This window comes from Coregonus lavaretus (assembly GCF_964263955.1).
Source record: "Coregonus lavaretus genome assembly, chromosome: 14".
In the NCBI taxonomy this organism is placed as follows: Eukaryota; Metazoa; Chordata; class Actinopteri; order Salmoniformes; family Salmonidae; genus Coregonus; species Coregonus lavaretus.
Window position 1 is genome coordinate 34,953,433 of NC_140001.1, and position 27,970 is coordinate 34,981,402.

The 27,970-nt window shown below is 43.9% G+C and overlaps 1 protein-coding gene across 1 annotated transcript; it reads left to right on the top strand.

Annotated features, from left to right (window-relative positions):
• The first annotated feature begins 743 nt into the window (after positions 1-743).
• LOC311141937 (max dimerization protein 1-like) lies at positions 744-23,052 on the top strand. Its single transcript, XM_084177453.1, has 6 exons — positions 744-1,617; positions 2,306-2,405; positions 7,605-7,634; positions 19,344-19,458; positions 21,318-21,477; positions 21,749-23,052. The coding sequence occupies exons 1-6, from the start codon at positions 1,551-1,553 to the stop codon at positions 21,952-21,954; spliced, it is 678 nt and encodes a 225-aa protein (XP_084033579.1). The 5' UTR covers positions 744-1,550; the 3' UTR covers positions 21,955-23,052.
• Positions 23,053-27,970: the final 4,918 nt, after the last annotated feature.

Consider the following 27,970-nt stretch of genomic DNA (forward strand, 5'->3'; position numbering starts at 1 on the left):
TGAATTAAGGTCTGCTCGCCCCTGTCATGCTTTCTAGAATTCAAGTTTTTTTTTAAATTAATATATAATTTTTATGGTTACAAATGCTTCATTACTTCTGCGGTCCACATTATCTCATCAGGAAAATAAAGGTCCCTGTCACTAAACGAGACAGACCAATAGTGGAACAGCATGTGAATTCGGCCAACCACTGAACTTGAAATAAGGCAAACAATACTGAGAAACCAATCACCGATGTACACAGCGAAAGCAGCATGTCCACGGGGCGTGGGTCTTTCGCACAAACAGGGGGTGTTGCCACAGCAGCTCGTGCGAGTTGTTGACTAATCGTGACAGTCTCGGTGAGAACAACCAATGGTAGCACGCCAAAACACTCATTGGTACCAACAATAGCGAAACAAGACTCCATTGTGGATCATGTAATGTAACCACTAGACTAGTGGGGGGAGAATCTCAATTAAATACCCCTCGCGTCCTCTCTCCTCAAAACTCATTGGATGAGCAAGTCGGAAGTCCCTCTTACCTTCTCCTCCAATGGGTTTTGAGAAGGAGGCGAGGAGAGAGGACGCGAAGAGAATGCAATTGGGATTTTCCCTAGGATATGATTGAGCCAAAATGGCGAAACATGTTGACCAGTTGCATATGACTCGCGGTATGCGACAGCCCTGTTGGTTGACGCGACAGTGGCTACGTCCAATAAGAAATGCATTTACTATTTAAGGTACCCAATCGCATCACAGCTCACAGAAGCTTTCTGGCAAAAAACACAGGAGCTAGTTTACCAATATAGCTGCGGTCTGATCAACACTGTTGTAAGGTAGCAGTTTGGCTAGCTGCTCTTTTCAACAATTTTGTATAACTTTTTTTGTGGCAGCTTTTGCAGCTCGACACGACCCACGCGTGATCGACGAGCATAACTAGCCAGCTTGTTACTACAGTATTTGAATTCGACAAGGCTGTTTTGACGTTGGATAGCTAGCTACATTCGCTGGTTCGAAATTTCGAATAGACCAGACCTCACATTTTTAAACAGGTTCATTTGTTAGTCGTGTCGTTAGCTTTCTTGTTATCTTGTGAAGCTGTCATTTTTTCTGTGCGGCTAAGTTTGAACGTAATTTGTTTTTGAAAGCCATCTACTAGTTACTAGCTAGCCAGCTACGTGTTGTCATTTTTACTTTATGAACAACAAGGCTTGACGTGTGATACCAACACTGATTCTGCCTGCAAGATTTTTGTCGGTGACTTCCACAAACGTTGGCTAGCATTTACGTTAGCTAGCCATCACTGTGACAGCGATTGTAACCGCGAGCCAGCATCAGCCAAGCGAATTTGACAAAAACAATTTAGCCAATAAATAAGCTATCAAGCATTATTACAGCGATAACTGACTTCTGTTACCGATAAATTGCCTTGTGAGAGAGAGAATATTTTGCTTATTTAATAATTACCAAAAAAACGTAATTGAAATTGAAGTAGCTAACCCACAGAAGTAGTTGTGTATCCAAATTCAGACCCGAATTGTCATCTTTTTATCGGTGCTATTGTTGAAAATGGCCGCGATCGAAATGGTGCAGATGTTGATCGAAGCTGCAGAATACCTTGATCGCAGAGAAAGAGGTACAGTAGTGATAACATATTTTGCATACTTAATTTTTTAAATAAATGATTGATGAGCTACTACCTTGCCTCAATTGCATTGCTGGTGAACGCACCTGTTAAAATCCATTTATGTCAGGTTGATTAGCTATAAATAATTTGACTATTATTGAAGACCATATATTAAAAACATTAATTCATAGCTAAGCAATTGCATTGTAGCTAGGCTACATCGACAAATATGGGCAGCTGGCAGCAATATGCTCACAGCAACAACATATGTACAGCAGTAATTACAGTCGACACTAACAGCATGTATTATCTAGACACTGTTAAGTATAGTGTTTGCAATCTTACTGAAATGCAAAAATGACCGTATTTGATTGAAAAAAGTACTATTTGTCACGTTCACACGGTAAGGGTTGGTTGCTTGCTTGCTTTGGATTTGATCTTGACGTTCTCTCCAAGCGACCCCCCCCCTTCACTTTTCTCTGTTGTGGTTTGCGGGGTAGCTGGTAGGGTTTACTCTAGTTCAGATGACATCATTGGCTGAAGGGGAAAAAATGATGATAAATCGATATTTTGTACAAATTATGTCTCTTCTTACCTAGCCCAAAATACAGTATTCTCACATTTCTGGCCTCATCCATTTTCATTGCACTGTTGAGAATTATGATGTGATTTACTTATCCTGCTCATTTATTTGCAGAAGCTGAACATGGCTATGCCTCCATGTTACCATTCACCAGCAGCAAAGAGAAGGACAGCTTGAAACGGAAAAGCAAAAGCAAGAACAACTCCAATAGCAGGTACAGTCATTTGACCTACAGTAGTTGTGTATATTCCCCTGTATACTGTAGACCCCCCTCAAGCATACCCATTCAGCTGTAATGGCAAGAAAACAAGCAGTTTGTGTGGTCCAGTTTTGAAGCACCCCCTCATCATACTGTGTTATTCATCCATGTGCAGACAGGTAGGAAGGCAGAGCCCCCTCGTCCCACATTCACTCATGTAGTGAATGTCATGTAGGCGTGGTGATACGCTGACTAGCAGAACTGACAAAAACATACCAACTTGCAGGGGCTCTGTTGGGTTGTTGCTTTGCTGTCCATTGGGATTGTGTTCTGATCTTTAATGTTATGCTCTCAATGCTGGACAGGCTAGTCTGTTTACAGCCAATGATAATCTTTAACTGGATTATCATCTATAACAACCCAGTCCTTCCGAGACTCTATAAAACGGATGCTTTGAGTTTGTGTCTGAGTTTTGCTTTGAGCATTTTTAATAACGTTTTGCCCTTGCAGTATCCCAGACAGGAAAAACATAAATCAGAATCAGGCAGAGTTAAGCAAGTAGCAACATGCAGTAGTGGGGAATCCAAGCAGATTGAGGTTGAACAGGGTGTCCAAGGACAGACTGCAGAAGTCAGGCAATTCACCCTGATAGACAGCTCTCCTCCTGGAAGGACAGGACACCCTCACCCGGCCTGGCCAGCTTTCTGTTGTTATCCAGCTTACCAAGACACCTAGCTGGAAAGAAACAGCCTCCTATGGTAGTCCTCCTACCTAACCCTGACACAGATAAGCCAGTATGGCTGGGTGGCCGGGCGAGCCAGTAACTCTAGATAACTGGATATTAAATCTAAATGGGTAAGGAGGTGTCGCATGGGTCTATTTATGCCTCAGTCCGTTGTAATAGGAACCTGATGCATATTAGATATTAGTCTACATAGGAACTGAATTGTTAGTTGCAGAAAGAATATGCTTCCCCATAGATGGGTAGTGTTTCAGTTTTAGCGGCAATCATAAATGTTAATGTTAAATTCTAATGACTGTAGCAATGTGCATGCCCCGCCCACCTGAGGATCTGTCTTTTTCAGCCATCTATTTCCTGTGTTTGAGGGGTGCAAAATCCACTTGTCACTTAAACCTTGCTATATTGATTGCTTTAATTGTACTCCTGTTGGCGGAGCATGCTACACTACACAGCTAACACAATAACTTCAGACTGAAACTGGAAAGACTGCAAACTAGCTGCTTTTCGTTTTGTTTGACCTGTTTTTCTATTTACATTTCTTTGTATATATCTTTAAAAATTATTCTGATTCATGATTTTGGCTGGCTGAGGAAAGCTGCCTGTCTGTCTCGTCCTGACTCCAGACACGTTCATTACTATGGGACAAAGTGGAGATTGAATTTCAAAATTGCAGATGTCAGAAAATGTCTAGATCAGGGATGTGCAACTTTGATGGAGGTGGGGGCCACAAAAAATCTGTAATCATTATGAGGGGCCGCATTGCGAGCAAAACATTTGAGCAGTCTCCCTCTAGAGCGGAGATAATTTTTTTCATTTGAGTTAGTCTCGTGCAATTCTACACATTTTGCCATGGTGCGTAGAGAAAAGGTTGCAGTTTTAAATTCTACACATTTCTTCATAGGATCGAGATAAATGTTTGCAGGTTTTAATATGATATCTGAGTGAGATTGACTAACAAAATCAATGGGCGCCCAACTTCCACTAGTTGCCCAACCCTGGTCTAAATGCTTCTTACGGTGACGATCAAGTTTTATAAATTGCATGGCTGAGCAGTGGATCTGTAAAAGTAGTAGTAGTTGTGCGTTGCTAGGTAACGACATAAATGCCGTCACTTTTTATGAATGTACTCGTCTCCTCTCTCTCCCCCCTCTCCTCTCTCTCCCTTCTCTTTTCTCCCTGTCCCCTCCTCTCTCCCTCTCCTTTGTTCTACTGTTCACTCTTGGCAGTCAGCGCTGCTTCAGCTCCTCCATTACAGAGATGGTCCTCTCCTCCTCTCTCCCCCCCACTCCCTGTACACACAGAAACAGGCCTGACATGCTATTGTGTTGGTGGTGGACTAACCTCTGTAGACCTGTTTGTTCCACTCTTATGAAGTCGTAGGAAGGAAGATGTTGAATATCTCATCATATTGGTTTTATGGCCTCTATTGGGTTCAGGTGAACATTTCCCCAGGATGTCCTTAGCTCCCCGCCTTAGAAGGAGAACCCATGGGAAACACTGACTGATTAGACTATAAATAGTTAGCGTCAACAATGCAGCTATGTTTAGCCTTATTCCTTAAGCTCTTCCATTGTGCGTAGGCCTAGTAGTATTACATAGCTGGAATACTGTGTAGCCTAATTCACTGCTTATTACATTGATCATGTTACTGCTGTACTGTTCACATAGAATCACTAGAACGGGAATCCCCATTCAAGTCAATAGGTCTGTAATGATTTGTTCTATTTTATGACTGTACAATAATGCAATGGCTCCTCAGCATGCCAGGTAGACAGCAGCTAGAGTGGAGGGGGGGTGGCCTTGTCCTGTACGGTAATACGGCCTGGCAGAGGAAAGGCAGTGGCATGCCTGCCCCCTCCCACTCCCACCTCCGTCACATGGGAAATGGGTTACACTAGTAGCCCTATTCATATCCCAAACCTAGTCATCTCTACCAGTCAGCTCTACTGTGCTGTGCTGTCATATGAACTGTACTCTCTGGCTGGGGCAAGCAAGCACTCATATTTGTGTTGTCTGTAGTACGTGGTTGATCTTTCAGAGGGTGTCCAAGGCTGTCGGGGCGCTGACAGCAGTCAGCCTGCAGAGCGCAGGTTGGTCTATTTTGGGACTGGAGGTTGGGGAGGTCCGGTGTAGTGGGGAGGAGAAGAGAGGACTTTGCTCCTGTTCCTCTCCCTCTGACCAGTGCCCTTTCCCTTTCACCCCATTGCAGATTATTTCTGAAAAATAGACTTGGCCCACTTCCTGGCCCTGTGTGGAGCCTGGAGAGAGAAGTGTGTGTCTGTATGCCCTTGTTGGTAGAGCTGGCAGGACCATAGGCTGTTGGTGAACAATGCAGTTTACACTCCAATGCAGGAGGCAATGTGGCCACCAATACACAATCACTGCAAGACCTTTAAATAATCTCTCTCTGTCCCTCTCCCACCCGCTCCTCTCTTTTCACCCTTTCCTCACTCTATAGCCTGGCTGGTATCAGGCAGCAGGCACTGGGGCGGCTGGGACAGAGAGGGGGGTGGCTGGAACAGCCAGGGCTAGCTAGGTTACAGCAGCCTGCCCTGCCCTGCCGTTCCTGTCTGCTGTTTCTAGTTACTGTTTCTAAGTCTACTACCCCCACGGTGTGTGTGTGTGTGTGTGTGTGTGTGTATATATATATATATATATATATATATATACACACACACACACACACACACACACACACACACACAGTGCCTTGCAATGGTATTCACCCACCTTGGCGGTTTTCCTATTTTGTTGCATTACAACCTGTAATTTAAATGGGTTTTTATTAGGATTTCATGTAATGGACATACACAAAATAGTCCAAATTGGTGAAGTGAAATGAAAAAAATAAGTTGTTTAAAAAAATAAAATAATGGAAAAGTGGTGCGTGCATAGTTGACGTGTACCTATGATGAAAATTACAGGCCTCTCTCATCTTTTTAAGTGGGAGAACTTGCACAATTGGTTGCTGACTAAATACTTTTTTTCCCCACTGTATGTATTCACCCCCTTTGCTATGAAGCCCCTAAATAAGATCTGGTGCAACCAATTACCTTCAGAAGTCACATAATTTGTTTTAAAAAAGTCCACCTGTGTGCAATCTAAGTGTCACATGATCTCAGTATATATACACCTGTTCTGAAAGGCCCCTTGTCTGCAGCACCACCAAGCAAGTGGCACCATGAAGACCAAGGAGCTCTCCAAACAGGTCAGGGACAAAGTTGTGGAGAAGTACAGATCAGGGTTGGGTTATAAAAAAATATCTGAAACTTTGAACATCCCACGAAGCACCATTTTAAAATCCATTAATATGGCACCACAACAAACCTGCCAAGAGAGGGCCGCCCACCAAAACTCACGGACCAGGCAAGGAGGGCATTAATCAGAGAGGCAACAAAGAGACCAAATATCACCCTGAAGGAGCTGCAAAGCTCCACAGCGGAGATTGGAGTATCTTTAACCTTTAAGCCGTACACTCTACAGAGCTGGGCTTTACGGAAGAGTGGCCAAAAAAAGCCATAGCTTAAAGAAAAGAATAAGCAAACACGTTTGGTGTTCGCCAAAAGGCATGTGGGAGACTCCCCAAACATATGGAAGAAGGTACTCTGGTCAGACGAGACTAAAATTGAGCTTTTTGGCCATCAAGGAAAACGCTATGTCTGGCGCAAACCCAACACCTCTCATCACTCCGAGAACAGTGAATAGTTATGCACGCTCAAGTTTTTTTTGTTATTTCTTGTTAGTTTCACAAAAAAAAATATTTTGCATCTTCAAAGTGGTAGGCATGTTGTGTAAATAAAATGATACAAACCCCCCAAAAATCCATTTTAATTCCAGGTTGTAAGGCAACAAAATAGGAAAAATGCCAAGGGGGGTGAATACTCCTGAGTGGCGCAGTGGTCTAAGGCACTGCATCGCAGTGCTAACTGTGCCACTAGAGATCCTGGTTCGAATCCAGGCTCTGTCGCAGCCGGCCGCAACCGGGAGACTCATGGGCGGCGCACAATTGGCCCAGCGTCGTCCAGGGTAGGGGAGGGAATGGCCGGCAGGGATGTAGCTCAGTTGATAGAGCATGGCGTTTGCAACGGCAGGGTTGTGGGTTTGATTCCCACGGAGGGGGGCAGTATAAAAAAAAAATATATATATATATATATATATATATATATGTATTCACTAACTGTAAGTCGCTCTGGATAAGAGCGTCTGCTAAATGACGTAAATGTAAATGTAATACTTTCGCAAGTATTCCCTGCTTTTTCTCATTTCGTAGAGTTTAATTTCTCTGGTTTTTGGTGGTTCATAAAGTCCCACACAACACAAGCCACTCCCTCTTTCCGCAATAACTCCCTGGTTGACTGCAGTGGAGGCGAGAGGAGTGGAATCTTCTATTATTAAAGGCCTTTACTGAAGCACGCTGAATCTACTGTGTGATGTGTAAGGACAGTTTCTAACCTCTGTCTGTCTGTTCACAGATCCACACACAACGAAATGGAGAAAAACAGGTACGTTGAATCCCACGTCACTGTCAGTCAGTCTTAGTTCTGTCAGATCACCCTATTAGACATTGAATCTCTCAGGGTAATGAGAGTGAAATGAACAGTGCAGAATGCAGCTTATCCTACAAGGGACTACTGGCCTCATCCCTGATCTCTCTTTGGCCTCTCCCTGGCTGTCCCTGGACTCTCCCTGTTTCCATAGTCTCTCCCTGGAGGTGTCCCTGTCCCTCTGGTGTTCCAGGCAGGGTCTTGGTGGTGTTCTGGGTCAACCAGGGCTAATGACTCAGTGGGCAGGCAGGCAGACAGACAGACAGACTGAATAATGCATGGCTTAGGCCTGGGAACAACAGCATAGCAGGAGTGTGTGTGTGTAATTCTCAGGCTTTATAAACCCACACACATTCGCTTAACTAGACGGAATGAAGGCAGCCATCTAACTCCTGCTGCCTATTGCCTCTATCAATGCATCCCTCCTAGGGGTGTAACAGTTCACCAAACCCACGGTTCGGTACGTATTTCGGTTTTGGGGTAAATGTTTGTTTCGGTACAGCAGGGAAATGAAATTCCTTTCACAATGTTCAGCATTCACAATGTTCCTGGCATTGTCTGTTGTGACAAGATTTGTTATGTTGGGCCTCAAGTTTCCACTCTTGATGCTGTGTTTGTAACCATGTGGGAGATGGGAATTTACCCGTTTTTAAGTCGTAAATACAAGTTGGATGCCAATTGGCTAATGGCCAACAAACTGCGGCAACCATAAACTAAAACTACAGCTATCATGCTTGTAAACAAATTATAGAGTTCAAAAAGGACATTAATAGATTGCTTTTTATAAATGTTTTGTTGCATTTAACTGCCGGAAATGCTGTTATAGAGGCCATTTCCTTAGTAGGTGAAGTCAGAGGTCACGATATGGGTGAAGTGGGTGCTCAGGATGATGGACGAGTTTCTCACTAGTAATTACCAGTTGGAGGGCCGTTCAAGTGGATTTTTCCCAGTCGTATGTGGTAAATTCCCACTTCCATCTTGGTTACAAACGCTCCATGACACTGCCTCCGTCAGTGCCAGATGCGCACTTGTGATGCTCATAAAGGCACGGTACATCTCCCACTCCGGGGTAATGTGATGTGATGGGCTGTCACTGTTAAGTAAGCGCAACACAGGTGCATTGGCCAATTCATTGAAAACTTTGTCTTTGGCTTGCTTATATAGAGCGGGTACAACCTGTTGTTCGTAACGTGGCTCGAGTACTTTTACGAGGAGCTGCCTGAAACCCCCTATTCTCAACCACTGAGAATGGGCGCATATCCGTGGCAATAAGCCAAAGACTGTCAAAAATCTAAACACAGCCTACCTTTCACTCTTGTCATTAGTTTGGCCCAGTCAGAATCAGCTGCCAAGGGCTGCTTGAGTGCAGAGGGTGACAATGTTGTTTCTTTGCGTTTCGGTATACTGGGGTGATGTCTGCGTAAATGTGTCAACATATTTGAGGTGTTGGCAGCTGCATAGGCTGTTCTCGTAGAGCGTGGCGACATACTGTTAAAGTTTTATCCACAACTCTGTCCATCGTCGTTGTAATCTGCTGGGAAGCCAACGTGTTCCCAAACGATATTTAAATGATGATGAAGGATCCTCCAATCCTGGTTTATCGACCCCACCACTCACCATTGTACAGAACTAGTTCTCGGCTGCGCCTCACAAAAGGACAATTTGAAATGAGTCAATTAAGATTACATTTTTTATTCCAATGTGGCGTAGGCGCTAATTGTTTTAACGAAATGGCCTGAAATATTTTTTCATCTCAGATTTACTCGAGGCGTAGGCCTACAATGCATCGTAGGCGTAGCCTATAGGCCTAGTGTTTGTATTTTGTAAATATTCGTTTTTATCAATTCATTCGGGTTTACAGCGCTGACCGAACCGGGACCCCGTACCAAATGGTTCGGTACGAATACGTGTACCGTTATACCCCTCCCACCACTGACAACAGGTATGACAAATATTCTACAGCTTATTACCAGCATGGAGCCTTAGACATATTATTCTGACACATAAGACGGCAGTTATTGCAAGGCTACATTGTTGTTTTGACAATGGTAAAACACTAACACACTGCCAGCCAGAGGACAGTGAGACTCAAGCCTTCTGTCAGTCTTTGTGTGTGTCTAGATAGACTCGAACAATGGAGGCTCCGTTTTTGCGCATATGAATCCCCCACTTACACTTCTACCACCCTGCCTCAGTCCAAGTCCTCTGTTACACTGAGTCCCATAGCAGCTGAGTGTGCCTGTTGGAGCTGGCCATCTGTGTAACCTGACTCCTCTCTCCAACACACCTTTTGAAATGGAATTAATGGATTGTATTTCTCTCCTCATCCCTCTGCTCGGGGCAATTAGCCTGAGGTCAGAGACGATACAGGAGTATGAATTACAGGCTGCAGGGCCAGTGGAGGGCCTGCATTCAGGAGGCCTGGCTGGCTGTGGAACAGACCATGTTGGTCGGAGCGGAGGGAGGGAGGGAGTTGCCCGTGCATGGTCTTGTCTCTGGTCTATACGTTACACAACACTGAAGTGTCTGGACCAGGGTTTCCGTTAGCAGGTAATTGCCAGCTTTTGTCAACAACAAAAAAAGAACCAGTAAATAAAATTATTTCCGGCAAATTTGACCGGGAGAAAAAACAAAGGTAGGCAGGCTATCAGCACGTCACCATCACTTTACAATGTGACTGGAGGCAGTATGCATTTTAAAAACAACATACTTAGTTGTTTGAAACCTGCATTTTACTTAATATTATGAGGAATGTCTTAACTTACTTTAAAATCTGACCATAGAAACATGGAGGCAATTATTTTATAGACTTCATAAGGGTAAGTTTCAAGTTTGGGGAAGCATACAATTTATCCTACCATTTCTACCAATCTGTGTGCCAGTTATGATTTGAATATGCACATTTTCCTGGAACATTTTCATTTCAATAACGTTTTCATTTCTCAAAATCATTGTCACGTGGTTAATCATAAAAATCTTCATTTAAAATATAAAAGTACAAATTAAACTAATGTGAGAGCACCAGCCTCTGCCATATGGACACATTGATACACCATGATCATTGGCGGCTAAATAGCCTAAATGAGCTTCCGTTGTCAAATAGGTATAAATTCAGCCGACAAATAAAAACAATATAAATTATACTGGTGAAAATTCTGTTTCTTTCAATCACATTCATCTCTTTACAGCCTTTCTGCCTGCCTTTCGATCTGATCTATCTGTCTTGACTTGAGCTATGGCTAGTGAAGTGCAACATTGATTTGATACAATCAACTGGATCAGCTGAAGCTGTCTCTAGCGAACTTGCAACATTGTATCAACTAGCCTATTCCGGGCCCTCAGAGTTTTCTGTGCCAGTGAGCTTGGGACAGACCGCTGTTTTTGCGCAAGGGAAAGGTATTTTAATGATGTTTCCACTGGATATATGGGATCATCAGATCATGATGACATTTTGCTCTTTCACACCGAGACTTGGTGATTATCGAGGGGAAGATTGTTGGAAAGATTGTTCAAATAAGCCTACTGTGAGGAACTAATAGGCTATCATTCGCAATGGATGTTAAAGAAACAGACTTTGACTTATTGTGTGAGGTGAAGGAAAAAAATGACAGAAATTCAGCTCATTAGTGGTGGACGTGGTGAGTTAAGACAATCAGAAATCAAACATCCTCAAATGGGCATTTTCTTACATTTATTTGCAGCAGGCGCGTGCTCCCTCAACATTAACAGGACAGAGAAACCAGACCCATGATCATTGCTCACATGGAGCACTCCAAACAAAAGACAATGGAAAAAATTGACAAGTCGTAAATGATGGTTATGAAATAAACCAAAAACTTGTTTCTCACAAGTGGAGCAGGAAAACAACGTTTCCACTCCGAGAATGAGAACGGTAAATAACTGTAGGCCGAATTAGTAATTATAATGCATTAACAAAAATTAATGTAACCAAATGACAGGGATTAATGATACATTTTCTATTTACATTTTACATTTACGTCATTTAGCAGACGCTCTTATCCAGAGCGACTTACAAATAGGTGCATTCACCTTACAGCCAGTGGGATAACCACTTTACAATGTTTTTTTGTTTTTTTTGGGGGGGTGGGTGGGTTGGGGTAAGGGGGGGTAGAAGGATTACTTTATTCTATCCCAGGTATTCCTTAAAGAGGTGGGGTTTCAAATGTCTCCGGAAGGTGGTGAGTGACTCCGCTGTCCTGGCGTCGTGAGGGAGCTTGTTCCACCATTGGGGTGCCAGAGCAGCGAACAGTTTTGACTGGGCTGAGCGGGAACTATGCTTCCGCAGAGGTAGGGGAGCCAGCAGGCCAGAGGTGGATGAACGCAATGACCTCGTTTGGGTGTAGGGACTGATCAGAGCCTGAAGGTACGGAGGTGCCGTTCCCCTCACAGCTCCGTAGGCAAGCACCATGGTCTTGTAGCAGATGCGAGCTTCAACTGGAAGCCAGTGGAGTGTGCGGAGGAGCGGGGTGACGTGAGAGAACTTGGGAAGGTTGAACACCAGACGGGCTGCGGCATTCTGGATGAGTTGTAGGGGTTTAATGGCACAGGCAGGGAGCCCAGCCAACAGCGAGTTGCAGTAATCCAGACGGGAGATGACAAGTGCCTGGATTAGGACCTGTGCCGCTTCCTGTGTAAGGCAGGGTCGTACTCTCCGAATGTTGTAGAGCATGAACCTACAGGATCGGGTCACCGCCTTGATGTTAGCGGAGAACGACAGGGTGTTGTCCAGGGTCACGCCAAGGCTCTTCGCACTCTGGGAGGAGGACACAACAGAGTTGTCAACCGTGATGGCGAGATCATGGAACAGGCAGTCCTTCCCCGGGAGGAAGAGCAGCTCCGTCTTGCCAAGGTTCAGCTTGAGGTGGTGATCCGTCATCCATACTGATATGTCTGCCAGACATGCAGAGATGCGATTCGCCACCTGGTTATCAGAAGCGGGAAAGGAGAAGATTAGTTGTGTGTCGTCAGCGTAGCAATGATAGGAGAGGCCATGTGAGGATATGACAGAGCCAAGTGACTTGGTGTATAGCGAGAATAGGAGAGGGCCTAGAACTGAGCCCTGGGGGACACCAGTGGTGAGAGCACGTGGTGCGGAGACAGCTTCTCGCCACGCCACTTGGTAGGAGCGACCGGTCAGGTAGGACCGCAATCCAAGAGTGAGCCGCGCCGGAGATGCCCAGCTCGGAGAGGGTGGAGAGGAGGATCTGATGGTTCACATTATCAAAGGCAGCAGACAGGTCTAGAAGGACAAGAGCAGAGGAGAGAGAGTTAGCTTTAGCAGTGCGGAGATCCTCCGTGACACAGAGAAGAGCAGTCTCAGTTGAATGACCAGTCTTGAAACCTGACTGGTTTGGATCAAGAAGGTCATTCTGAGAGCGATAGCAAGAGAGTTGGCTAAAGACGGCACACTCAATAGTTTTGGAGAGAAAAGAAAGAAGGGATACTGGTCTGTTGTTGTTGACATCAGAGGGATCGAGTGTTGGTTTTTTGAGAAGGGGTGCAACTCTCGCTCTCTTGAATACGGAAGGGACATAGCCAGCGGTCAAGGATAAGTTGATCAGCGAGGTGAGGTAAGGGAGAAGGTCACCGGAGATGGTCTGGAGAAGAGAGGAGGGGATAGGGTCAAGCGGGCAGGTTGTTGGGCGGCCTGCCGTCACAAGTCGCAAGATTTTGTCTGGAGAGAGAGGGGAGAAAGAAGTCAAAGCATAGGGTAGGGCAGTGTGAGCAGGACCAGCAGTGTCATTTGACTTAACAAACGAGGATTGGATGTCGTCAACCTTCTTTTCAAAATGGTTGACGAAGTCATCCACAGAGAGGGAGGAGGGGGGATTCAGGAGGGGGGGGGGGGGATTCAGCAGGGAGGAGAATGTGGCAAAGAGCTTCCTAGGGTTAGAGGCAGATGCTTGGAATTTAGAGTGGTAGAAAGTGGCTTTAGCAGCAGAAACAGATGAAGAAAATGTAGAGAGGAGGGAGTGAAAAGATGCCAGGTCCGCAGGGAGTCTAGTCTTCTTCCATTTCCGCTCAGCTGCCCAGAGCTCTGTTCTGTGAGCTCGCAATGAGTCATCAAGCCACGGAGCTGGAGGGGAGGACCGAGCCGGCCGGGAGGATAGGGGACATAGAGAGTCAAAGGATGCAGAAAGGGAGGAGAGGAGGGTTGAGGAGGCAGAATCAGGAGATTGGAGGGAGAAGGATTGAGCAGAGGGAAGAGATGATAGGATGGAAGAGGAGAGAGTAGTGGGAGAGAGAGAGAGCGAAGGTTGCGACGGCGCATTACCATCTGTGTAGGGGCAGAGTGAGTAGTGTTGGAGGAGAGGGAGAGAGAAAAGGATACAAAGTAGTGGTCGGAGACATGGAGGGGAGTTGCAGTGAGATTAGTAGAACAACAGCATCTAGTAAAGATGAGGTCAAGCGTATTGCCTGCCTTGTGAGTAGGGGGGGACGGTGAGAGGGTGAGGTCAAAAGAGGAGAGGAGTGGAAAGAAGGAGGCAGAGAGAAATGAGTCAAATGTAGGCGTAGGGAGGTTGAAATCCCTCAGAACTGTGAGGGGTGAGCCATCCTCAGGAAAGGAACTTATCAAGGCGTCAAGCTCATTGATGAACTCTCCAAGGGAACTTGGAGGGCGATAGATGACAAGGATATTAAGCTTAAATGGGCTAGTGACTGTGACAGCATGGAATTCAAATGAGGAGATAGACAGATGGGTCAGGGGAAAAATTGAGAATGTCCACTTGGGAGAGATGAGGATTCCTGTGCCACCACCCCGCTGACCAGATGCTCTCGGGGTATGCGAGAACACATGGTCAGACGAGGAGAGAGCAGCAGGAGTAGCAGTGTTTTCAGTGGTAATCCATGTTTCCGTCAGCGCCAAGAAGTCGAGGGACTGGAGGGTAGCATAGGCTGAGATGAACTCTGCCTTGTTGGCAGCAGAACGGCAGTTCCAGAGGCTGCCTGAGACCTGGAACTCCACGTGGGTGGTGCGTGCAGGGACCACCAGGTTAGAGATTGGTGACGTATGTAATGTGGAATTGATAAAAAGAAACAAAGGGCAATCAATTCACACAATGAAACAACATATTTTAGATGCTTTTCACTGACAGCCGCAACAATCAGCTAGGCCTTTTGCCACGCGAGCTGCCTAAGAAAGACTTCCTCATATGCCATTGCTCTCCTGTTCTATTGGTTTTCATATCAACTTTCTTTCCTTGTCCAGAAGTCAAAGGAACAATCCTAGTCATACTAGCAACCCATTCTTGTTGTTGCATCTTTAGATTCACCCTCTTTCAAAGTTTCTAACAGAGATTTCCATCTCTGTCAATTACCGCTCGGATCAGGTGCGATGTTTTGAAAGGTGTTTTCCCACGAATTGCATTTTGAGAATAGTTTGAAAATGTATTAGATGCTTCATTACACGAGTTGCATGGTATGTTAAGATGAATTGCCGTAATCAAAATGTCATTTCTGTCATTTTGAGCACCATGGGTAGACGCTCCCAATGCATATGGGTCCGGTAAATTTTCTCAAATGGCCATTAAATAAAAATCTTCCCGGTCAAGTTGTCCGGCACCACATTTTCCTAACAGAAACTCTGGTCTGGACTTGAATGCTGGATGTTGTTTGTGGGATTTGTCGAAGGGTAAGGTACAGGCTCAAAGAAATATAGGCTACATGAAAACAGACCCATAAACACTCACCCCATCGACACGTTGTACTAGATGTATACTTCCCTGGAATATCCTGTTGCAGAAATAGCCTCGTGTTTGTGAGTCCTTCCTACCACACCATTACAGTCCTGCCATTCAGTCAGACCTAGGGTTGCAAATGGGGGATATATTACTGGAAACGTTCTAAGTTTTCCAGTAAACTACCAGAATTTTGGTATCTTTCAAGGATTTTATGTAATCTATCAGAAGGCATCTAGTGGCCCCTTTGGGTATTTCAGATTATCACAAGTGTCTGCAATTATCTCTGTCCCTCTCTCTGGCCTTATCACATGTCAAATATATGAGATAATTCAATACAATGGTAAAAAATAGAATGACAAAGCTATAAAACATTTAACTAAATATAAACCATCAACTTAGTGAATACCATTTGGTGTTTAATGAGTTTCAGCATGAAATACCCTTTTTTTTTTTTACACACTTTGTTGTCAATGTTTTGGTGGCAATTGTGAAAAAAGTAAATAGTTGGACGAGTTCTAGAGGTAAATTAAAATAATGCCATTGTTGATTAGCTGCTTCTTTCATTAATTAGGCTATTTTCTCTTGAACCATATGGTCTATCTACTAGAATAGAAACTCATGGACACGGATACATAAAAAATGAATAAAAAAATTATAATAATTTAGCAAAGTTACTATAGCTTGCCATAGATATTCTACTGAAGATACTGGTAACTTTAGTAAATGACCGGCTTTGCAACCCTAGTCAGACCACATAACACAGGCTTAGTACTGTAGGTCTGCTTACTATAACATGCATGACTCTGCCCTGCCGTCAGTTGACATTTGTTTGTTTAACAAACATTAGCCTTACTGTACATCCTGATTAAATGACAACAGTGTCACATTATGTCATGCCAGTCTCCTGCCCTTTGGAATAGTTCATATTAAGCTCAGGCCAGTGGAGGAACACCTGGATATTTTCCACTGTTGTGTACTTGTTTGTTTATGTACACATGTGTGTTTATTGGAGGGAGGGTGTGTGTGTCATGTTGGCTGGCTCTCTCTCTCTCACTTTCTCTCTCTCTCTCTCTCTCTCTCTCTCTCTCTCTCTCTCTCTCTCTCTCTCTCTCTCTCTCTCTCACTCTCTCTCTCTCTGCCAATGAAATATATAATAGTCTTTAGTCATTCACACTGCAGTTGGAAGGGATAAACACATACTATCTCATATCTCATATCCCTCTGGAGTACTCCCAGTACTAAATATTCTTCATACTCCTAGCCTTGAGCTACAAATAACATTTCAAATGTTCTCAACTAGCCCACATTTTGTGCAATCGTTTTCAATTGAAGTTCACCCCACTCATGCACTGGCCTTTGGTGTGCACACACACACACACACACATTTTAGTCATTTAGCATATGGTCTTACAGTGAGGGGAAAAAAGTATTTGATCCCCTGCTGATTTTGTACGTTTGCCCACTGACAAAGAAATGATCCGTCTATAATTTTAATGGTAGGTTTATTTGAACAGTGAGAGACAGAATAACAACAAAAAAATCCAGAATAACGCATGTCAAAAATGTTATGAATTGATTTGCATTTTAATGAGGGAAATAAGAATTTGACCCCTCTGCAAAACATGATTTAGTACTTGATGGCAAAACCCTTGTTGGCAATCACAGAGGTCAGACGTTTCTTGTAGTTGGCCACCAGGTTTGCACACATCTCAGGAGGGATTTTGTCCCACTCCTCTTTGCAGATCTTCTCCAAGTCATTAAGGTTTTGAGGCTGACGTTTGGCAACTCGAACCTTCAGCTCCCTCCACAGATTTTCTATGGGATTAAGGTCTGGAGACTGGCTAGGCCACTCCAGGACCTTAATGTGCTTCTTCTTGAGCCACTCCTTTGTTGCCTTGGCCGTGTGTTGTGGGTCATTGTCATGCTGGAATACCTATCCACGACCCATTTTCAATGCCCTGGCTGAGGGAAGGACGTTCTCACCCAAGATTTGATGCGCTGAAGTTGTCCTGTCCCCTTAGCAGAAAAGCACCCCCAAAGCATAATGTTTCCACCTCCATGTTTGACGGTGGGGATGGTGTTCTTGGGGTCATAGGCAGCATTCCTCCTCCTCCAAACGCGGCGAGTTGAGTTGATGCCAAAGAGCTCGATTTTGGTCTCATCTGACCACAACACTTTCACCCAGTTCACCTCTGAATCATTCAGATGTTCATTGGCAAACTTCAGACGGGCCTGTATATGTGCTTTCTTGAGCAGGGGGACCTTGCGGGCGCTGCAGGATTTCAGTCCTTCACGGCGTAGTGTGTTACCAATTGTTTTATTGGTGACTATGGTCGCAGCTGCATTGATCATTGACAAGATCCTCCCGTGTAGTTCTGGGCTGATTCCTCACCATTCCCATGATCTTTGTAACTCCACGAGGTGAGATCTTGCATGGAGCCCCAGGCCGAGGAAGATTGACAGTTATTTTGTGTTTCTTCCATTTGCGAATAATCGCACCAACTGTTGTCAACTTCTCACCAAGCTGCTTGGCGATGGTCTTGTAGCCCATTCCAGCCTTGTGTAGGTCTACAATCTTGTCCCTGACATCCTTGGAGAGCTCTTTGGTCTTGGCCATGGTGGAGAATTTGGAATCTGATTGATTGCTTCTGTGGACAGGTGTCTTTTATACAGATAACAAGCTGAGATTAGGAGCACTCCCTTTAAGAGTGTGCTCCTAATCTCAGCTTGTTACCTGTATAAAAGACACCTGGGAGCCAGAAATCTTTCTGATTGAGAGGGGGTCAAATACTTATTTCCCTCATTAAAATGCAAATCAATTAATAACATTTTTGAAATGCGTTTTTCTGGATTTTTCTGTTGTTATTCTGTCTCTCACTGTTCAAATAAACCTACCATTCAAATTATAGCCTGATCATTTCTTTTTCAGTGGGCAACGGACAAAATCAGCAGGGGATCAAATACTTTTTTCCCTCACTGTATCCAGAGCATTCATCTTAATATAGCTACACACACCTGCAGTAAATAGTGAGTTTGTGCCCCTTGCCTGCCTGTGTGCATGTAGCAGCCTCCAGTTGGAGGTGTGGGGTTTTATGTGTTGTGTAACAGGGGTCATGTGGTCACCCATCACCACCCACCACTCCCCTTCAGCTGCCAAGCAGAGCTTCATGTAAATGTCGTGATCACCACACCTCTTCTCTGTGTTAATTAACAATGTTGTTGAAATGTACATGGAACTATGGAAGATGATTCCCCTGTCAACATGTTTACCATGGACATATCTTCAAAATGTGTTTTGTGTTTAGGCCTACTCACACTCCTTCCCTCACCAGAACAGATACAACATTTCTGGGGAACTGTTTGATGCAGTCCATTTCAATTATAGAGTCCTGGGCAGGTGCAGACACAAGTGTTTGTGTTTGTGGATGAAAGTGATCTTTCAGGGGTGAAATGACTGCAGGAGAGCTACAGGGAGCTCGAGAGCTGACCCCATATGAGGTGAACAATGACGTCTGAGGGGGTTTAAAGGCCCAATGCAGCCGTTTTTATATCAAATAATTTCTGGGTAGCAATGATCTTGTTGTAGTTTTCCATAAAAGTTTCCCCTCCATAAAAAATATATTTTTATCAAACTATTTCTCAAGCAAGAATTTAGTTGGGAGGGGAAAACTGAAAACTATCTGTTATTGGCAGAGGTCTATTAACCAATTTACCGCCTGGTGATCACACCAAGCAAACTGAAACTCCTGCCCATGCAAACCTGCTGATTAGAAGGTCCTGTGTAGATTGTATTTTCAACCAGCAACTATCAAAAAATAATAAAAACTCACTTTTACAGTGTTAGTTTCATCAGCTGTTACAGAATATGATACAAAGCACAGGAACAACTGAATTTGGACTGCACTGGGCCTTTATAGGGAACTGATGAAATTATGCATCTCTTTCTCTCTCTCTCTCTCTCCAGACGCGCACACCTACGGCTGTGTTTAGAGCGATTGAAATCCCTCGTTCCATTGGGACCAGACTCCAACAGGCATACCACCCTCAGCCTACTGATGAGGGCCAAGAAACACATCGTGGTAGGTGATGGTGGGCGGAGAAGTGATGAGAAATCAGTTTCAAGTGTTTACAGTTTCAAGAGGGCAATTTGGTTGACCGTTGGCGAGATTAGAAGGTGCCACTCTGTTTCTGCTTCAGCCAACCCCCTTTTCACTGTCATGACAACGTTTGGCGTGGTTACAGCAACAGAGTTGACTAAAATAGAAAGAGATCTGTTACCATAGAGACCCTATTAAATTACTAGAGGGGCTGTGTAATAAACCCTCAGTTCCAGAAAGGGGTGCAAATGGCAGCCATGCTCTGGATAAGAGCGTCTGCTAAATGACTAAAATGTAAATGTAATGTTGTTCCAGGAGAACTCCAAACCAGTCTAATTGGAATGAATGGCATTAGAGGCATAATTCTGATTTTACTTATGCAGGAAAATAAAAGTAAGGCATGTGATATCAGAAATTGTGTAATAGAATTATTGTCAACCTTTAAAATATTGTCATATAATTATAAATAGTTTTTATAAAGGTTTTATACAAAGGTTCTGTATAAATAGCCTCTAAAATAAATGTAAACAGACCATAAATGTCTCAATTTTAGTTTTCTTGGAAAGCTGCGAGTGCTATTATGTTATCTATACTTGTCTGTCCTATCATCAACTGATTTCAGCCAGTGTATGGCTGTGGATTGTCTGCATCGTTTCAATGGAATGTTGGCATATTGGCAGTTAATTTGAAAAATTAATGGAATCATTCCTCTAAAACTGTCTGGCTAACAAACATACAGTGCAGATACATTCTTCAAATTCATTATTTTACACTATCTTATCGCAGCACTGGCAAACCATGGTTGACCATCTTCCTGACCAAAATGGCTGACCTTTATACCATCATAAGAAGGTTCATATTCATTCTAGTTCAGGTGTATTCTAATTTCTAATTCTATATCTGTTACCCTCGCTGGCTAGAGGGTAATTAGTGTAGCACTAACTGGTATACATCTCTCTGGGTTTGATGAGGTAGAGTAAAGCGGCACCTGGTAAAAACTAAACCCTGCATCACTCCAGGACCAGGGTTACCTACCTTGTAGACTAGACTGAGGGAGGAACCTGTCTATGGTTAACTATGTGTGGTTGGCAGGAGGAGGCCAGTATATTAATGTATCACTGTTAGTGCCTTCAGAAAGTTTCCACACTCCTTGACCTTTTTCACATTTTGCTGTGTTACAGCATGAATTTAAAATGGATTAAATTGAGATTTGTCACTGGCCTACACAATAACCCATAATGTCAATGTTTACAAATTAATTAACAATGAAAAGCTGAAATGTCTTAAGTCAATAAGTATTCAACCGCTTTATGGCAAGCCTAAATAAGTTCAGGAGTGAACATGTGCTTAACAAGCCACATACAGGAAGTTGCATGAACTCACTCTGTGTGCAATAATAGTGTTTAACATGATTTTATTGTAATTATTGGCAGATGTTGCACAATCCAGATGTGGAAAGCTCTTCGAGACTTACCCAGAAAGACTCACAGCTGTAATCGCTGCCAAAGGTGCTTCTGCAACATAACTCAGGGGTGTGAATGATTATGTAAATGAGATGTTTCATTTTCAGTACATTTGCAAAAATGTCTAACAACTTTTTTTTCACTTTGTCATTATGGGGCATTGTGTGTAGATGGGTGAGAGAGAGAAAAAAATCTGTCTCTAATACAACAAAATGTGGAATAAGTCAAGGGGTATGAATACTTTCTGAAGGCACTGTACAAACTGAGGTTAGAGGTTGCAGGAGGGCAAAAGGCGATATCAGCATGTCTTCAAGCAGCTGCCCTGAGCACACACACAGTGAGGACCAGTGTGTAATGCTGGATGTGTGTCTGCTGTAGAGGTTGGAGGAGAACGAGCGGAGAGCCCAGCATACCTTAGACCAGCTGCAGAGAGAGCAGAGGCACCTGCAACGACGTCTGGAGCAGCTGGGGGTGGAGAGAACACGTATGGACAGCACAGGATCCACTCTCTCCTCCGACAATCCTGACTCAGACCAGGGTGAGCACACGGGGGAATCACTGATCTGGGATCATAATGCTTTTTGGTGGGGGTTTACAGTATAACATGTTTTTTTCTTCATTCACCACACTATAATGCAATCTCATACAATATAAAGTTATCCATTCTCTTCCACCAATCCTTCCACCCACTCTTACTGATGGGGCCTTATGTTAACCAAAGTTATTGAGTTTGAATATGAGCACAATAGAGACTGCATTGGTCCTGATTGTGGTACCTGCATAATAGTGACCTGTGTTGTGTGTTGCAGAGGAGGAGCTGGATGTGGACGTGGAGGGGACTGACTACCTGCTGGGGGATCTTGAGTGGAGCACCAGCAGTGTGAGTGACTCTGATGAGCGGGGCAGCCTGCGCAGCAGCTGCAGTGATGAGGGCTACTCCAGCGCCAGCCTGCGCCTACGCATGCAGAACCAAAACACTCAGGAGAAGGCCAAGCAGCTGGGCTGCAGCCTATAAGAGCACAGCCCTCGACCTCTGACCCCCAGCCCCCGTCCAATCCTGTCCCTCTATCGTCCAGTTAACTCCCGCCCACCAACCAGTCTCTGCCAATCAGACCTCCCAGCAGGACTGGCCTGTTCTGACCAAGCCCCCTCTTCCTTTCCAGCTGTATTCCACCTCTTCCCCCCTCAAACCCCCAATGCAACACCTCTTAGACACACCCACCATCCTATCTCAACTGTCCATCTGCCAACCAGAATGGAGGATCAGTCTGTGGCACTGCCCAATCAGAGCTTTTGGTTCAATCAGATGAGTGGGATTAGGAAGACAAGACACTCCTCCGTCCGTCCCTTTCGTGTCCACCAGCCCCCCTCCCCCCCTCCTTCCTTCTGTCCTTCCTGCTCTGCTGTCTGTTTCAGTGTAAGAGCAAAGTAGAGGTGACTGACTGTTTTCATGTATCCATGCAGTTTCCCCCTTCCAGCGTCCCAAAACTAAGACTTCAGCTAGAGAATGTGATTTCAACACTACACCTACACCCCACTGCCTCTCTCTCTTGTTCAGAAGCCATCTGAAGCAAAGCAGTCATGATGAGAACCCCTCTCGCCCCCCAGCTCTAAATCCCATCTCGCCCATTTCTCCCATGAGACTGGCCCTCCATAGGTGGTGGTACAGACAGCAGAGCTGTGCTACCTGACTAACCAGCTGACCAATCACAGCATGGTATTTTGGACTTGGGGACAGCATTGGAATGGATGGTCTTGGTCAAAGCGCTGTGGCGTGGTCATTTTAAACAATATACACTGCAGCTATTGTAGTAATGTTATCAGGTGTAGTCTTTCAGTAAGTCTTTATGGTAAATAATTGTCGACCTGCACTGTCCACATGTAAAGCCTCACTGGGAGTTCTACGACACTAAGCACGGCTGTGATGTCATCCATATTCCACAACCACTTCATTGTTGTGATCGGCAGCAATACATCATCCCTCTCCTCTACCAGGCTTAGCGGCTGGATACATACCTCCATGTTTATGGCTCTTATAAGGGGGGGGTTATTAAGCTGTATTTTTTTAATGTCCACACCTGCCATTCAGAATTTTTATGATGAAAAAAGTGCTAAAAAAAAAACCTTGTGAAGAACAATATGCAGCATGAGATTGTTAAGGAGTGGGGGGATGGAGGTCTTCCTCTCTCTGATGACGGTGGCGTCTAGCTTGTCTTTTAATGTACGTATTGTAGACAGTGGTAATCACTTCAATGTGTGAAGGGAAGTCATACAGATATTAACTGTTGAAAGTAAACCAGTGAAGATATTAAAGCACATTCCATGTTAGAGAGAAAGTAGGGCATGTTAGTAGAGAATTACCTTCGCCCATATTTATGAGGGAGAGCGTTTGCAGTTTTAAAGCCAGGAAGGATCTAGCTATCTGCTTCAGGTTACCCACAAGCAGAACACAACAGATTTGCTGACTTGCTTTGCCTTTCAGCCAGAACACAGTACAAGGAAGATCAACGTCTGTTGAGTTAGTTCACCTCTGAAAAGAACGGAGTAGAAAGGCTACTGTACACTAAATATACTCTCCTCTGCCTGGCCCATAGAGCTATTTATTATTTCAGCAAAATGTAGTCATGTTTATGTAAATAGTTTACACAGAAAGATCTCTATGTATATCGAATAAAAAGTATTTGTATTAGATCTAAATATATAGATATATCTATTTAATTAGTTATCGCTTTAGTTGTTGAGTTATTCTTGTGAGGTTTTCTATGTGTGGTTGGTTTGCACAGCATAGTCAATCCATAGCTTTTTTGTGCCTATAGACTTTTGTCTTTTCAGAAATTGGCACGGTGCTCCTAGAAATGAATGAAATTGTTTTATTTGTGGTTTATTATATTGGAGAAAAAAAAAACATCCTCTGTGAATAACAGAAATAATTACAAAAATATATATATATAATATTTAAAAAAAGTTGGTGCTTTGGCATTGCTGTGATGGTGGGAAGCTACAGTGGGGGTTCACCCTTCTTTGTGCCTGAGAGCCTGAAACAAAATGGCTCCTCGACCCAAGAGATTATAACACATTGTAGAGATAGGAGGAAATAGTGGGTTCAATAACCTGGGGATAAACTGGGGAGGATTGCAGCAGCGTTTGAATGTAGTTGACTAGCATATAATATATCTCCCCTCCTCCTGCACTGTTGCAGCACAATGCCAAAGGAACCTCAAACCTGTGTTACATGCAGAATCTCGTTAGAATGAGAAGATGGTCGATACACACAAAAAAAATAATAGGGTTAGGATTGTTTAGTCTTTGTGTGGAATGCTGCACTTCTATGTCATTTAAAAAACCTTATCCAAAAGGAGAACGATGTAGCCATGCTAGAAGGGGATTGTTGTGAATTGAGCACCTTGCTGAGACTGGTGCTATGGGGCAGGTGTGTGTATGGTTTGTGTGTGCTGGAATGCTGGCGGTTTGAGTCGGGGTGTGTGTGTGTGTGTGTCCCGTCACTGTCTTCAGAGAGAAACTGTAAGGGTTTGGGAGAGGGAGGGTTGTTTTGAATGGGGAAAGAACTAGCATTTGTATGGATGTTTTTATTTGTTTACTAGTAGAAAGGTGGGGGCGGGGAAAGCCCATCTCATCAAAGAAAACCTTGTGTATTATTAAAAAGATCGAATGGGATCTTAAGCACTTACAAATTCATAACATATTGTAGGAATTGGAATTCGTAACATACTGTATCATACGAATTGCCCAAAAACATTTTTTAAAGGATGACGTTGCACACAATTGTGCACAAATTTCGGGGACCGGTTTTGGCTTGTGAGTGCTACTTTCAAAACTACTGGTTGAAAATATACAAACCTCTCTAGCATCACTTTAATCTAAGCAGTATCTGTTATTCAGGGCCACACACTCTTCTCCTTCCCTCCGTCCATGGCCTGTTTTCTGTGTCTTCCACTCCCTGTGTGTGAATGTGGCTCCCATAGAGAAGAGATCCTGATTCATTTGGTGGTTCCCCTCCTCCACATGCTGTGGGCCAGCCACCATGGTGCAGAGGGAGCCTGAGGGAGCAGACAGGGCTGTTTCTACAGTATAGTTGCAGCTCTCCTCCCTCCCTGTATTACGCTCTGTTAACACCCCTGGTGCTTCAGCATCTGCCTTGAGCAGGTGTGGATTCTTAAAGAACAAGCAGATCAATGCAGTTGGCTTCTGTGTAGTCCTGTGTAAGCTATATGGGATATCACCCTGGGAATTCCCATGTTTTTTTGTTTTTTTTTGTATATTTGGGTTACGTTCGTAAGAAGTGGCTTAAGCCTTTTAAACAGACAAATGTAAGAGAACCATAGTAAAGTATATTATATATGAATGTATATCATAAGTATAGACATGTTATTATCACAAATGTCATTATTTTCATTGTAACTGTGTCTCGGGCGTGTTGCTCTCCCTCATACGCACACACACGTTGTCGTACACACACGACTGAACAGAAGGCTTAAGGGTTTGTTTGTTCAACTATAAAAAGGTGGACATTTTGTGCACTTACATTTTAGAATTGGGGAATTTGATTATTGACTTTAAAAGAAAGCACTTAAAAATTGTGAGAAATTATTTGGGAAATGTGGAGCAGTAATTTATATTTGCCAGTGATATGAAAGGAATAAAACATCTCAAACCCTTGTTTACATAGCTACTTTCCTTGTCTTTGTATTTATGACTCGGTCTGATGATTTGAAATACAGTGGGGGAAAAAAGTATTTAGTCAGCCACCAATTGTGCAAGTTCTCCCACTTAAAAAGATGAGAGGCCTGTAATTTTCAACATAGGTACACGTCAACTATGACAGACAAATTGAGTTTTTTTTCTCTCCAGAAAATCACATTGTAGGATTTTTAATGAATTTATTTGCAAATTATGGTGGAAAATAAGTATTTGGTCACCTACAAACAAGCAAGATTTCTGGCTCTCACAGACCTGTAACTTCTTCTTTAAGAGGCTCCTCTGTCCTCCACTCGTTACCTGTATTAATGGCACCTGTTTGAACTTGTTATCAGTATAAAAGACACCTGTCCACAACCTCAAACAGTCACACTCCAAACTCCACTATGGCCAAGACCAAAAAGCTGTCAAAGGACACCAGAAACAAAATTGTAGACCTGCACCATGCTGGGAAGACTGAATCTGCAATAGGTAAGCAGCTTGGTTTGAAGAAATCAACTGTGGGAGCAATTATTAGGAAATGGAAGACATACAAGACCACTGATAATCTCCCTCGATCTGGGGTTCCACGCAAGATCTCACCCCGTGGGGTCAAAATGATCACAAGAACGGTGAGCAAAAATCCCAGAACCACACGGGGGGACCTAGTGAATGACCTGCAGAGAGCTGGGACCAAAGTAACAAAGCCTACCATCAGTAACACACTATGCCGCCAGGGACTCAAATCCTGTAGTGCAAGACGTGTCCACCTGCTTAAGCCAGTACATGTCCAGGCCCGTCTGAAGTTTGCTAGAGTGCATTTGGATGATCCAGAAGAGGATTGGGAGAATGTCATATGGTCAGATGAAACCAAAATAGAACTTTTTGGTAAAAACTCAACTCGTCGTGTTTGGAGGACAAAGAATGCTGAGTTGCATCCAAAGAACACCATACCTACTGTGAAGCATGGGGGTGGAAACATCATGCTTTGGGGCTGTTTTTCTGCAAAGGGACCAGGACGACTGATCCGTGTAAGGGAAAGAATGAATGGGGCCATGTATCGTGAGATTTTGAGTGAAAACCTCCTTCCATCAGCAAGGGCATTGGCGATGAAACGTGGCTGGGTCTTTCAGCATGACAATGATCCCAAACACACCGCCCGGGCAACGAAGGAGAGGCTTCGTAAGAAGGATTTCAAGGTCCTGGAGTGGCCTAGCCAGTCTCCAGATCTCAACCCCATAGAAAATCTTTGGAGGGAGTTGAAAGTCCGTGTTGCCCAGCGACAGCCCCAAAACATCACTGCTCTAGAGGAGATCTGCATGGAGGAATGGGCCAAAATACCAGCAACAGTGTGTGAAAACCTTGTGAAGACTTACAGAAAACGTTTGACCTGTGTCATTGCCAACAAAGGGTATATAACAAAGTATTGAGAAACTTTTGTTATTGACCAAATACTTATTTTCCACCATAATTTGCATATACATTCATTAAAAATCCTACAATGTGATTTTCTGGAGAAAAAAAATCTCATTTTGTCTGTCATAGTTGATGTGTACCTATGATGAAAATTACAGGCCTCTCTCATCTTTTTAAGTGGGAGAACTTGCACAATTGGTGGCTGACTAAATACTTTTTTCCCCCACTGTACCTTTTCAATGTGGAATGATGACAGACAGGAAAACAAAGCCATCATCTTGGGAGGTAATCAAAGCTAGCTCTCTGGCAGTCAGAATAACTATTTTCTGACAGTAATCTCCTGCCAAATCCCTGGTTTGACCAGATAAGTCTGCTGCTGTTTAATAACCAGTGGATGGAGAGAGTGATAGAACCTTGATGGGCATCCTTCCTCACAACATTCTGTCGTCCTTTGGCTCACTGCGCACACACACTGGTACGCACACACACTTGCACATAGTCACAAATGACACATTGTAATACAATTACATTATCTTGGCACCTTTGTGACGCAGGCCGTCCTTGTCTGGCTGCCCACTCCGAGGGAGGGAGATGGAGGAGAGTGCAGTGTGGATATTCTACTATGGATTAATGTTCTCACACCCTCTGATATGATTCCAGCAGGCCTCTGACCCTTCTCCCTGGTGACTGAGATTAGTTATTCTTCCAGTATCTAATTCAGACTGGAATAATACTTGTCCAGGTCAGTCTGTATGAGATGCTCACTGCTTATAATAATATAATAATAATATGCCATTTAGCAGACGCTTTTATCCAAAGCGACTTACAGTCATGCGTGCATACATTTTTACGTATGGGTGGTCCCGGGGATCGAACCCACTACCCTGGCGTTACAAGTGCCATGCTCTACCAATTGAGCT